Source organism: Brachypodium distachyon, chromosome 3 (assembly GCF_000005505.3).
Source record: "Brachypodium distachyon strain Bd21 chromosome 3, Brachypodium_distachyon_v3.0, whole genome shotgun sequence".
In the NCBI taxonomy this organism is placed as follows: Eukaryota; Viridiplantae; Streptophyta; class Magnoliopsida; order Poales; family Poaceae; genus Brachypodium; species Brachypodium distachyon.
Window position 1 is genome coordinate 49,136,476 of NC_016133.3, and position 13,373 is coordinate 49,149,848.

The 13,373-nt window shown below is 46.8% G+C and overlaps 1 protein-coding gene and 1 long non-coding RNA gene across 2 annotated transcripts; one reads left to right on the forward strand and one right to left on the reverse strand.

The window, feature by feature from the left end:
• Positions 1–1,800: 1,800 nt before the first annotated feature.
• LOC112271406 lies at positions 1,801–4,013 on the reverse strand. Its single transcript, XR_002964293.1, has 2 exons — positions 2,597–4,013; positions 1,801–2,288 (listed from the first exon to the last, which is right to left on the reverse strand). It is a non-coding gene; the product is annotated as an uncharacterized LOC112271406 (long non-coding RNA).
• A 2,126-nt stretch (positions 4,014–6,139) lies between these two features.
• LOC100825939 (BTB/POZ and TAZ domain-containing protein 1) lies at positions 6,140–8,544 on the forward strand. The gene is made up of 5 exons (XM_014900680.2): positions 6,140–6,468; positions 6,595–6,734; positions 6,832–7,153; positions 7,501–7,799; positions 8,079–8,544. The coding sequence occupies exons 1-5, from the start codon at positions 6,367–6,369 to the stop codon at positions 8,257–8,259; spliced, it is 1,044 nt and encodes a 347-aa protein (XP_014756166.1). The 5' UTR covers positions 6,140–6,366; the 3' UTR covers positions 8,260–8,544.
• The last annotated feature ends 4,829 nt before the right edge of the window (positions 8,545–13,373 follow it).

Consider the following 13,373-nt stretch of genomic DNA (forward strand, 5'->3'; position numbering starts at 1 on the left):
TCCGGTCTAATTGCGGTTCTTTTGCTGAAGTCTGTAGAGTATTTCGTGTTGCAAAGATTGATGCCACGGAGAATATGTTTTCGAGAAATTTCATTGCAATTCTTAGTCATAGGGGTTACTTTGTAGTTTCTTGTGTCTGTGATCCGAAGCATTGTACCTTAATGGTTTTCAAGTTTGAATAAAGTTACAGGAGATTGTAAAAAAAAATTTGCTCTACCAATAAATTACTTTTTTATAGAAAATTACTTATCCAAAAAACTCGTTGAGATTCTGTTTGTCTTTGAAAATCTACTGCACTTCTAACACCGATGTGCTCCCTCCGTCTCATATTAAGTGACTCAAATTTGCCCAAATGTGGATGTATATATGCCTAAAAAGCGTCTAGATACATGTAATAAAAAGTCACTTAATATGGGACGGAGGGAGTATACTTTAGAGTAAATTTTTAAGAACCACAAATTTTGTGACAGTGGTAAAACAAAACCATAGTTTTGATTAATTTTCTCACGGAATCACGACTCTTGGGACAAACTTATATGGCATTTCGCAACGTTCCCGACATGTGGGTTCACACACATTTGTTAAACTTCGGTGCATGAGAATGAGTTGTGGAAATATTTGTTAAATTTTTGTGCATGAGAATGAGTTGTGGACAGTGAATATGCACTTTGATTCAAGCCGGAAAGTGAGAGGTACAATAGCAATGTCTTGTTTGAAGTTTAGGTTGTGGACATGTCGAAAACGCAGGCACATGTCCTGAACTAGCAGATTTGTGTTATTTGAAAACCTCCGTATCAGAAATTGTGGTTTTGTGACAAGATTGATCACAACCGTGGTTTATGTTAGCGATGCCACTAAATGTGTGGTTGTGAAATTTAATTTATATTTTACTACTCGCACCTAGTTCAGTCAGTATGGATTAAAAACTGATTCATTAGATTTCAGACCTATGACAGAGATATTGTATGCACATCATGCTACAATTTATGTGTATACTACGAAGCACAATGTCCATTACGGTGATCTACTACATCTACCACGGTGTTTGCTGCAACCTTTGCATTGTCAGTCCGCCACCATTTTCTCTCACGTGGAGCTTCTAAAATCAATAAATTAAAGTTAACAAGTAGCATTGATATGCGAACTATCGGGACCAAATGTTTGGTCATAACCAAAAAAAAATTGGAAGAACGCATTTTGGCAACAATCTAACATACCCCTAACCTCTACAATTAGTTAGAATCACATGAAACTATTGGCCATCTTGACATCCGAACTTCAATTAAAGATAATGATGTATCGTGGCAACATACTAGCGACATGTAGGGCCATTAATATTGTATCTTCGGAAATAGCCGGATAAGCATCCGCACAAAGATGATTTTTCTACTGCAAAAAATTAAAAATATTTTAACATGTTCCCGTGTACGGGATATTTTAATTGGCATTAGATTTACAGTAGGTATAGAAACTTATTATTTATGACACATAATTTGAGTATTTATGAAATAATAAATTTATTCTTGAAAACTCTCAGACGAATCATCCTCCTTTCCGTTCTAACTGGTGAGCTTGCACCTGCAACGCACGCCTCCCACAATACATGACAACATTTTTAAAGTCTACCTTCTTATATGATGACTTGTCTTTCTACAGTTTTTTTTGTCTATCTTATTTTTAAGCCAGAAATGCTAAAGTTGGGTCTCCAACTGCCCACATTTTCTTCATAAAATCATCAAAATCTGAACCACGATGACCTTAAAAAAAAATGCACCCTAATACACTAAAGTCGAATACATCTCATTCGAACATAGAAAATATTTAAAATCATCAAATCTGAACCAATTAAGGATACATGGTTAAGGTTTATAGCGAAAATTCCATGAAAAAGTTGCATATCCTGAACCCAAACCTTGAATTACGCTCTGCTCAAACTACAATTGCACTCTAGAAACCACTCTAGTCTCGGACTAATAAACTTGCGTACTTTTTTCCTCGGATTTTTTAACACATGATGTTATCACATCACACCTAACAAATCTACTCAACATGTGAGAAACCACTCCAGTCTCAGATTTTGTTGCAGGGAGAAGAGTGAGATATCACCTCAGTTGCCACTTGCTGCTAATTAACAGAAGCTAAATCATTAACAAGAAACATCAATCCTGGGAAAAAAAAGGAACAAGAATGCTGCAAGGGAAGTAGAGAACTAATATGAGATTATTTGCACCAACCACACCGAGGAATGCCCTCAAATCCCTCCTCCTACACAGATTCAGATAAGGGCCCTGCAGTTTCACAACCAAGAAATGAAACATTGCTACTACCTCATGTAATTCTTGTGTTTAACAGGTATCAGAGCATGGTCCTTTTTCTTGAGTGAGCCAAGAAGTTTGAAGTACATACGGTACAGATTATACCTATAAATATTGAAAAATATTGCAGGGTATGTTTCTTCCAAATAAAGGACTCAATTCTGTAGAAAGTTCATTAGGTCTCCATAAACTTTTAGATTATCACGACTGATTGCGGTACGTCCAGCCGAATGTTTGTAATAGCCAGATACTATTAACAAAATGCATGAATGGAAAAATACCTGCTATGGAGGGACCGGCACTTGGAAGCGACGCCATGGGAGACCTGTGAGTCGGGTGGAAAGTGGGGGCGGCGGAGAAATGGGGCGGCGGCGGGGCGAGAGGACTCGGCGTCCGGGCAATTGTGAGCCGGCGGCGGAGAGGGAGGGGTCTGCTGGCGGGGTCTGGGACGGAGGGGTCAGCCGGCGGCAGGGCTGGACGAATCGGTGGCCGCGCCTGTAGAAGTTGGTGGCGGCCGCTGGAGGAGTGGTGCGGGGCGGCGGTTGCGGCGAGCGCGGGAAGCAGCGGCGCCGCCGACGGGGAAGCATGGCGGGCGGCGGGCGCGGGAGGCAGCAGCTCCCCCGACGGAGGTTGCGTGTCCGACGGTGGCGAGGCGAGGGAGATGGTGGTGCCTCGTCGCGCGGATCGCAGGTGCAAGCAGGCGAGGCGGGCCGGCGCGGCAGAGGAGGGCCGCGGAGTGGAGGCTTCGTCCGCTCCGTCACCATGGACTCGTGGACCGAGGCGCAGCTCCCCAGGATGGAGGCCGGGGGCAACGATCGCCTCAACGCCTTCCTCGCCGCGCGATACGCCCCACGTCCCCAAGTACAACTCCAACGCCGCCGCTGCCTACCGCGACCGCATCGTCGTCCTCGCCGAGGGCCGCCCGTGGAACGACCCGCCCGTCGTTAAGGAGACTCCTGGATCTGGCGCTCCTGCACCTGCGAGGAAGCCGCCCTTGCCCGCCTGGGGAGGCCGAGGGGGAAATGGCGGCGGCGACGGTGGACGGGATGACTGGGAGTCTGGGACGACGATTTCTGGCCGGATATGAGGAGGAACCAGTCGGATGGGTCGTTTGCTGGTGCTGGAGGGGAGTCGGGGAGGCAGCCCACGAGGTCCAAGTCGACTCAGGACATGTACACGAAGCAGGAGCTGGAGGCATGGGCGGCTAGCAAAGAGAAGTTGTTCGCCAGGAGGATGGCGGAGAACGAGGCGATGCTATTTACCAGAATTGGTTGCGTTTGACAGGTTTTAAACACATTTCCCCAATAGTAATAATATTGTTAGAAGGATGTTGTTCATAAGCAACGATATCATTGATTTTTTAGGGAAGATATTATTGATTTTCAAGAGAGAAATTTGCCATATCATTGACTTGCTTTCTCTAGATCTACAAATTTGTCATGAATAGCCTGTCATCGATTGCGTGTCCTTTGTACCATGATCTTCACTAAACTATACATACTGTCATAGGTTTGACTGTCTGAAGATCACCTTTTGAAACGTGATGGTCCTAATTATCACAATTTCTCATGTAGAAAACCAGCAGCGCTCCATGTTATATCTGTGTGTTCTGTGCCAAGCTTTAGATGACATACCTGGGTCATGTGCACACGTTAGGTTCATGCTGCAAAAGATAAGATGGGGATTGATTCATGTTTGGCTTTGTTGAATTTTTCATAACACTCAACTGCAGGGCAATGCCTAATCTCTACTATTCTGTTGGTCACCTTGTACCTGCAAAGGTTGTTTCTTCAGTCCATGGAGTTGTTGTTTTCAGACTTTGCATGCCATGCAATTCTGCAAGTACAGTGCTAGGGACTCATCTGTTTGTATTTGCTTACATAATGTTGCACTCTGCGGACTAATTTAAATAATATTTACTGCCAATGATAAAGAAATATATCTTGCGAAAACACAGGCAATCCAGTCCCTGTGTCTTTTGTTTAACCAAAGATTCAGTCCATGCTTCTTATGTAATGTGGTGCTCAAAAGATTAGCATTTATCCCTAGGTAATTAATCTGTTATGTGGTGTCCCAAAATCCAATCCATGAATTATCAAGCTGTGTGATCTAAGGTTTTTCAGATTGCATAATGCATAAATTTCCTTGTAAAGTTTCCCAGATTCTGTAAATATGAGAAATGAGAAATGAAAGGTAAGGGATACCCTGCTATTTTTCTCGCTTTTGGCGTAGCAGGCCTCCCTTTGGGAGGCCCGCGCGACGGGCTATTAGCTCAATGGTAGAGCGCGCCCCTGATAATATCTTAATAGACAATCCGAGGACGCCTACGAAAAGGTTGTTTGGATTTACGAAAAGTTTGCTTGGATTTACGAAAGAGTTGCTTGGATTTACGAAATGGTTGCTTAGATTTAAGAAAAGGTTGTTTAGATGTATACATGATTTATTCCTTATTTAAAATTTTAAAATTAATAAAAGAAATTTCATTTCTTTATTTTATTAATTTAGGATCGAGAAGAATATGCTGGGCATTGTCTTTTTGTTGCGAGTAGTTCCATATGAGCTATTTTTTTCCTTTTTGTGTTTTGTTCCTATACTATTCCTTATGCATATGGTATTGAAGGTAACCATGTTTTGGATGAAGTGCCCGTCATGGTAGTCTGTCCTCTTCTCCCATTTGATCTAACTGAGCTTATTTTGGCTTACACACATTCATGAATTCTTTTTGCGTCAAACTGCCTCAACATTTTTGGTCCTGAGTCAGTGTTTCTACTGCTGCTCCTGAATCTGCGATCAGGTGGATGGACCTTTTTTCAAATTTTCACATGCTGATTGAGTAGATAAATTTAAGGAGCCTGATTACAGTAGGCATATAATTTGTTTGTGTACAATGAAGAGATCTCACCGTGGAAAGCATTGCAAAGGAAATACATATACATCGGTGCCTCGGTCATGTTAGCTTTGCAGATTAGTCATGTTGAGAAAAAGGTCTTCATAAGGTCCCGTGTTTAAGTTTATGCAAAATTTACTGAAACCCTGGGAAATCTTTCTTATCTTCAACAGTTTAGTGATATTATTCCATCAACAGAAGAACTTCAGCACAATGAAAAGCACTATAGTTGTCTTCAGTCTTTAGTTGATTGTGTGCATGCTTGTGCTAGACCAATGCAACGGTACAAGACATGCATATTGCTCTGATAACTGCCGTGCCATCAGTTTCAGGTCGAAGCTTAACTTAGCATAAGTTTCACCTTTTCAATGGTTCATCAACTTGCGCAAGCAAGCTGAAGTGGGCATTCTAGGTTTGAATAATGTTGTAGAGACACTAGAGCTTACACTATTATGATATTATCCATCCCAACGGACATTTATTTGCTTTTCACTGGTATAGCTATTCCTAGCATTTAATTTAGGTTCAAATGAGTTGCATATACGACATCAACAGTGTCCTCGTATGAATTGTTCTTATAGAAAAGACAGTGAAGAACAGTATCCGTTAGAAGTATAATATTTTTTTCTTGTATTCTTCATTCACGTACTGTTTTTCCGTAGCAACGCACGGGCTCCTAACTAGTAAGTAGCAGAGATAGAGATAGAGATAAAACATCAACTCGTCGTTCCTGATCTGTTGCTGACGAGGCAACCGCCTCCCGCTGATCCCGTCATCCCACTCCCCATATACAACCTCCTCATCTGCCATTTACAATCTCGATTTAGCTGTTCATCCTAAGCAAATCCGTCCTGTCACGCTTAACAAAACCATTGGAAATCTTCCGGTAGCTTTCCAACCCGCGGGTAGGCTGTATAATAATCCGACGTATCGATCGGTGCTCAGCATTCCCAGCAATATAAAACCTGCTTGTAGCCAGTTCTTGACTTGAGCTCTCTTCCCCCGTCATATTCTTTCGTTATTTCACATTCTTTTTCGTAGATCTTTTTCTTAATTATTAGGCAGTCCTTCCGATCCCCCCTGGCGCTGGCCTTGCTAGGATCGCCGTGTTGATATCGCAAGAACAGAGGAAGAGGGTTCTTCCGGAGAAGGATTTGTTTGGAGATGACGTCGAGCGTGGATTTTGAGGCGCTCCGGCCGTCGCCGGCCGACGTGCGGGTTCTCACGTCCGACGGGAGCGCCATCGCAGCGCACTCGCCCGTTCTTGTAAGCGCGGATAATTCTCTCTTCCGTTTCGAGTATGGGGAATTGGATGAGCATGATTTTATCGATCTGGCGCGCTAACTTTTGCTGGTTTTAATCTGATTGGGGCTTGGACGGCGATCATCCAAGGCCTCGGCGTCGCCGGTGCTGGAGCGGATGATCGGGCGTGCGCGGCGCGGGTGGGACACCGGCTGCTCCATCCGCATCCTCGGCGCCGCCCCCGACGCCGTCGCCTCCTTCCTCCGCTTCCTCTACTCCCAGAGCCAGAGGTGGAAGGCGTGACCTCTCGTGTTCTCTGACTCTTGACCCTCGAGGCTAGCTCGTACGTGGCTAAATTAACCAAGGTGCGGCGGCATAATAACGCAGGGAGGCGACGGGGGAGTGGCCGGAGGAGGAGGCTATGGCGGCGCACGGGGCGGCGCTGCTGGCGCTGGCGCACGCGTACCGGGTGGCGTGGCTGAAGCGGCGCGCGGAAGAGGCCCTAGCGGCGCGGCTGACCGCGGAGCGCGCCGTGGACGTGCTGAAGCTGGCGGCGCTCTGCGACGCGCCGCGGCTGCGCCTGCGGTGCGCGCGCCTCGCAGGCAAGGACCTCGCCGCCGTCGAGCTCTCCGACGGGTGGCGCTTCGCGGGCCGACACGACGCCGCGCTCCAGATTGGCCTGCTCCAGCTCCTCCACGACGCCGACCAGGTGCGCCACGCTTGCCGAATTGCCTTGCCTGCCTTGATTCCCTTTGTTCGATCTAGCTGTCGTCACGTTGTGTACAAAGAAAAACGCAACAGAAAATTGTGCCTTTTGTCGACGTAGCTAGCACGTACGTACCATTCTGTTGCTTGAAAGATTTGTTTTGCCTTTCGATGGCGTTAGTCAAGTCGTAAAAATACAACCCTGATTCATACATCACGGCACACACGCAGTTCTTCTGCGTATAGCAACACATTGGCCTCTTCTGCAGGCTGCAGAAAGTTAGTAGTAGTGAATTTACACATGGACACTGACTTCTCATTTGCTGACGCTCCTGATTGCATTTTCCACAGAGGAAGAAGAGATGGGATAGGGAGAGAGCGTCCCAGGCGGTGTACCGGCAGCTCAGCGACGCCATGGCCTCCCTGGAGCGCGTCTTCCTCACCGAAGCGTCCCCGTGCGACGACAACGACAGAGGCGCCTGCACGGCGCACCAGGGCCTCGTGCAGCTCACGAGGCACTTGGCCGGGTGCGGCAACAAGGGAGGAGAAGGAGGCTGCCAGCACTGCAACCGCATGTTCCAGCTCCTCCGGCTCCACTCCTCCGTCTGCCACCGCGCCCACGGCGAACCTTGCAGGGTTCCCCTATGCAGGTAGATGCCTTGTACCTGTTACACGACTCGTGCGTGTGCGTGAACGAGCGCGACTCTGCTTCCTATGCAACCGACACGACACTCGGCTTAATATGGCCTTACGGACTACGGGAGACGTAGTTTTCCAGCACGTTTTGGGTTTGTCAGGTCTGGCTGCACGAGAGCGACACGAACCTGAAGCACCAGCTAACTAGCTAGTTATTTCCTGAAAAAGACTCTGCCTGACTTCAGGACCACTTTCCTCGTAACCTAAAATTGTGCCTTCATTTTCTTTCCCAGCAATCTCAAGACGAAGATGAAAGCAGAGAAAGTGGACAAGACGTGGAGGCTCCTCGTGAAGAAGGTGACGAGGGCTGGAGCCATGGCTGCTCTGGCCAACAGGGAAGTGCCGGAGATGGTGAACAAGTCGTGGGCCAAATGCAGCAGGAGTAGAGGCTGCAGAGCGACTAGATTCAGATAGAAATTTAGCACTGAATTAAACAAGCTGAACAAGAGATCGAGCAGATTTGCTATGTCTCGCTCGATTGACAAATTAATTATTGTTTCTAAATCAAACTAGTCAGTAGTCACACGTTATGAAATCTGAGTTGCACAAAAAAAGTGTGTAACTTTAGGTGCGTAGGAATGTGTAACTGACTACTCAATTTATGTACGGCAAGGCCATACCTGATACCTACCTTTGTCATAGTATTTCTTGTGCAAATTTTGGGCAGGAGAAACATTACACTTTACGACCCTACACTTATGCAAATTCGAAAACTACGAATGAGACTCAACAGTACTCTTTATTGAGATGTTTTTGTTTTCCTTGAGACCTTGCTTTCACTCAAACCAACGCAGTAATCAGTCACCTCGTTTGACTTGGACGACCGAGGTTAACTTAAAAGTATCCTACTACTCTGCAAACTCCAAAACACTTTGTAATGCAGAGGAGTGAAAGGACCACGTCCATGTGAGAGATTGGTGAGCACAAGCCTCGTGCTATGCACTTCGATCAGCACCCCCAAATATCACCGACGTACTTCCACCGAGTTGCACCTCGGTGGAAGACTAACTGTCCCCAATATGATAGATCAACAATACAACAATACTTGCGCTAGCTAGCTTTGGATTCACGTCTCTTAAGACATACTATGTGAACTATGATAGATCAATTACACATTGATAATGATGGATCCTAAGCGCCTATCAAGTTGCACACAGCTACACTTTCAGCCTGTTGCTGTTTCAATCAGAGTTCAGAAAGGAACAGGCATGGATAGCAAAAACGGCTTCTCATTCTTTTCTCGAACCATCATATATAATGAAACATCTGCATCGCGAAGGTAGTTACAAGAGACTCGACACTACTCCTTACAGGATCTACCGAAGCAGATAGGCATCATTTATACTCCTATAACTGCATACTATCTTATGATCATAACCCTAAAATATATATTGGTCAGGGTGGGGACAAAATTTGTATGCAGATCAGGCCAGCACACCAGGGACCAAATTAACATCAGCTACCTAGATACTACTTCCTTTAGGAACGGAGGAAGTACTAGGTAGGTAGGTAGGATATATAAGACCCATATCGATCTTTCTCATGCATGCATCTTGCAATTAATTAAGCTTCTACAGCAGCCGGTTGTGCCTCGGTGTGTGGCGCCGTGGCATGCCGTAGTCCTTGGTCATGAACCACCGCATCCTCTTCCTGTCCTCGGCCCATTCCTCGGCGTGCTGCCTCTTCTTGCTGTCGTCGTGGATCGCCGCCGCACCTTCTCCTTGCACGGAAGGGAAAAAAGCTTCTGTTCCTCAGTAAAACGGTGAATGAATGATAATTTAGCAAGATGGTACTGTAGAAATTTAAGTGGTAGTAATAGGCTAGTATGAGGTAGTGAAGGCTGCTTACCGACGAACGCTTGCTGGTGAAGCAGGGACCTGAAGCTTAGGAGGAAGATCAGAGCAACCAGGCTCACAAGGCCAAGGAACCTCATCTCTGCGTTGTTTTGTTTCACTCTGTGCTCTCGCAATCTCACTATGATGAGCAGGTGCCGTGCGTGTGTATAAATAGCCCAGTCCTCGTGTCAGAGCATTTCAACACAGAGTTGACAGGTCAAAAGGCAGGAAATTTTGGTTTGGGTTTCAGTAGGATCCTGAGGGCAGCTCCTCTGTCCTGTCAAAAAGAAGATGACGTTTTTGCCCTTGGCTTGATTAACTAGTCTTCCGAGAACTGCATGTCCTAGCTACGAGAAGAATCTCTTGTTTCTGGAGCTGGCTCATCGGTTAACTAACCAAACTCCAAGTCTTTCTTGCGTTCGGATGCTGCACTCTCCTTCTGAGGCCAAGAGCAGCTGCACAATTAGATTTAAGTCTTAAAAATAGGGCGATGCTAGTTGGCACAACGCCGCGGTTGATTTTAACCAGGCGGTTTTCCTCCCAAAGTTAGCCTCGGGCGGCATGGGCGCATGGGCCTTCCTCTGACTCCAGAGAACACGACCTCTATACTGCTGGGCTTTCTTGGTTCTTCATCTTTTCCTTTTCGATTCTTCTGCGAGAGGGAAACCTAAAATTTCCTAACCAGGAGAATTCTAGAGATGCATTTTCAATTTTATACTTCCTCCGTCCAACAATAGATGTCTCAAGTTTTTCAAAATTTAGATGTATTCAGACATAACTTAATGTATAGATGCATTCAAATTTGGACAAAGTTGAGACATCCTTTGTTGGACGGAGGGAGTAAGAAAGATGGAGTTTACAATTTCTAAAACTGAGCTCTCAAGTTTTTTTAAAACTTTATAAGTTTGATAGTTGAGACCGACTTAATTTTTGTTAAGAAGAGTGAAGTTTCAAATTTTCAAGAGGCAAACTTTTTTTTACAATCTTTCAATTTTCTAAAGTGGGCTTTCAATTATCAGTGTTGCTATAGAGAAATTGACTGATTTTTAGTCAGAGATAAGTCGAGGTGTCGATCGTTAGATCTCAATCCAACGGCTATATGTGGGAGGTGAGAAAATGGGGATGACGTTTAGAACTTAATCCAACGGCTCTAGTGCGTCGACTGTAGAGAAGTTGACTGATTTTTAGTTAGAGATAACTCGACATGTTGAACGTTAGATCTTAATCCAACGATTATATGTGTGAGGTGAGAAAATGGGGATGACGTCCATATCTTAATCCAACGGGTCTAGTGCGTCGAATGAGATTTAAGACGTTTTTCTTAAAGATCAATCGACTGAGAAATAGCCACACCCTTTAATTATTTTTGGCCAAAATTTCAATTTCTTCAGGATGAAGCTTCCAATCTTAGACAAACTTTAAAAAAAAGTTCATATGGGATTGCACATTTTTTCTACTTTCAAATTTCCAAGGACAAACTTTTTTGATTAAATATCTAGGAACCCCTATTTTTTTCGAGAAAACGCAAAAGCTTTGCGTCTCGATGCATATATTAAAAAAGAAAGAGTAATTTACAAGTCCAAGAGGGCAACACCCACAAAAAATACAACGCAAGACCTCTAGGAACCAGTGACCGATGGGAGTAGCGCTCCAAGCCCAGTCGTCCCAGCCCGAACCCACAGCCTGGCGCCCGCCTTGATGGATCCGGTCAGTGAGGCGATGCTAGGAGTCACGTTGTCGAAGACCGCCGCGTTGCGATGCTTCCAAATCCACCGGGCCGTGAGCATGATGATTGAAGCAGTGCCCTTCCGAGCCGAAGAAGGAGCGATGTTGACCGTCGCGTGCCACCAATCCGCAAAGAGGACACCTACAGTAGGAGGGGCAGCGGTGGATCGGATCCAAGAAAGCACCTCATGCCACAGGAAGCGGGAGAAGGGACAATCGACCATGAGGTGATTCATGGTTCCCATCGATTGGTCGCACAGCAAGCACCGCGGGGCATGAGACAACCCGTGACGTGCCCTTCTCTCCGCCGTCCAGCATCGGTCCTGGCAGGCGAGCCAGATGAAAAACTTGACACGTGGCGGTGCCCAAGACTTCCAGTTCAGCCTCCAAGTGTCAGAAAGAACACCCCCATGGAAGAGACCGCGGTAGCATGATTTGGAAGAATACTGTCCGTCACCCGTCCATCTCCACCATAGGGTATCAGCCGCCTCTGAAAGCTGGACCATACGCAACCGCTCCCAAATCCGAAGGTATTGCCAAAGGGCAACAGGATCAAGAATCCCCTGGATGTCGCGGATCCAACTTCTATTAGCAAGGGCCTCGTGGACGGTGCAATTTTTTTGGGTACGTCTTGGAACCAACCGAATGAGGTTTGGGGCCAGTTCTGAGATCGCACCACCATCCAACCAATGGTCAGCCCAAAACAGAGCGGAGGCGCCATCCCCGACCACCATCATGGTGGAGGCGAAAAATACACTTCGCTCCAAATGAGAGAACTGTATGTCCAGTCCACGCCAAGGGCGAAGAGGGTCAATTCGCATCCGCCACATCCAGCGTACGCGGAGACTGACGGCCAGTCGAGAGAAGTCCGGAATGCCAAGGCCACCGTAGCAAAGAGGCCTGCAAACCTTGGACCAACTGACATGGCAGTGTCCGCTACGAGCCTCAGCCCGGCCAGACCAAAGGAAGCCCCACAAGATCTTCTCCACCCGCTTTTGTACCTTCCGATAGAGGCCCGGAACCAGGATTTGGTGCAAAGGGATGGCCAACAAGACTGATTTAATCAGGGACAGTCGACCGGACTTAGACATCATGCCGGCCTTCCAGGGCGGCAATCGGTCGGCAATCTTGTCAACGAGGGGGCCAAAAGCCTCAGCAGAAGGTTTTCGGATTCCCAGAGGGATCCCCAAGTATTTCACCGGGAAGGGAGCCATGGTACAGCCCATCACGACGGCTGCCTCCGCGGCCACATCCTCCGTGCACCCAATGGGAGACACCGAGCATTTGGCAAAGTTGGTATGAAGCCCCAAGGCTTGTCCAAAGAAGGAGAGGAGACGACGCACTGTGAGGAGCTCCGAGCGGTCCGGGTGGCAAAAAATGATAACATCATCTGCGTACAGGGACATGCTTGTCAACAGATGGCGGGCAGCGAGTCTTCGGAAGATACCTCTCTCAGTTGCCTTGGCTAAAAGCCGGTTGAGCGTGTCAATCACCAACACAAACAACATAGGCGAGAGGGGATCTCCTTGCCGCAACCCCTTCTGATGCCAGATCGGCGAGCCCGGCTCCCCGTTCAGCAGAATGCGGGTGCTGGCGGTGGACAAGAGAATGGCAATCCATTCACGGAATCGAGGTCCAAAACCAACGTGCTGCAGCACCGCAAACAAGAGGGCCCAAGATACCGAGTCAAAAGCATGGGCTATGTCCAACTTAACCCGAGGCTCTTTGAGACAATGGAGGAAGCGGGCCGTTTGCTGCACAAGCATGAAGTTATCATGAATGCAGTGCTTCTTGACAAAGGCGCATTGGTTCTCCCCGACCAGGTTGCTTAACCTAGGGGATAAACGTAGCGCAAGAGCCTTAGCCACAAGCTTGGCGAACGAGTGGATCAGACTGATCGGTCGAAAATCTCTCAGGGTTGCAGAGTCAGGCTTCTTCAGGATTAGCACCAACAGTGCTTGGTTCAAA

Coding starts and splice junctions, on each gene's coding strand:
- LOC100825939 (XM_014900680.2), top strand. CDS start 6,367: ATGACGTCGAGCGTGGATTTTGAGGCGCTCCGGCCGTCGCCGGCCGAC. Junction 6,469..6,594: donor CAGCGCACTCGCCCGTTCTT/GTAAGCGCGGAT, acceptor CGATCATCCAAG/GCCTCGGCGTCGCCGGTGCT. Junction 7,154..7,500: donor TCCTCCACGACGCCGACCAG/GTGCGCCACGCT, acceptor CATTTTCCACAG/AGGAAGAAGAGATGGGATAG.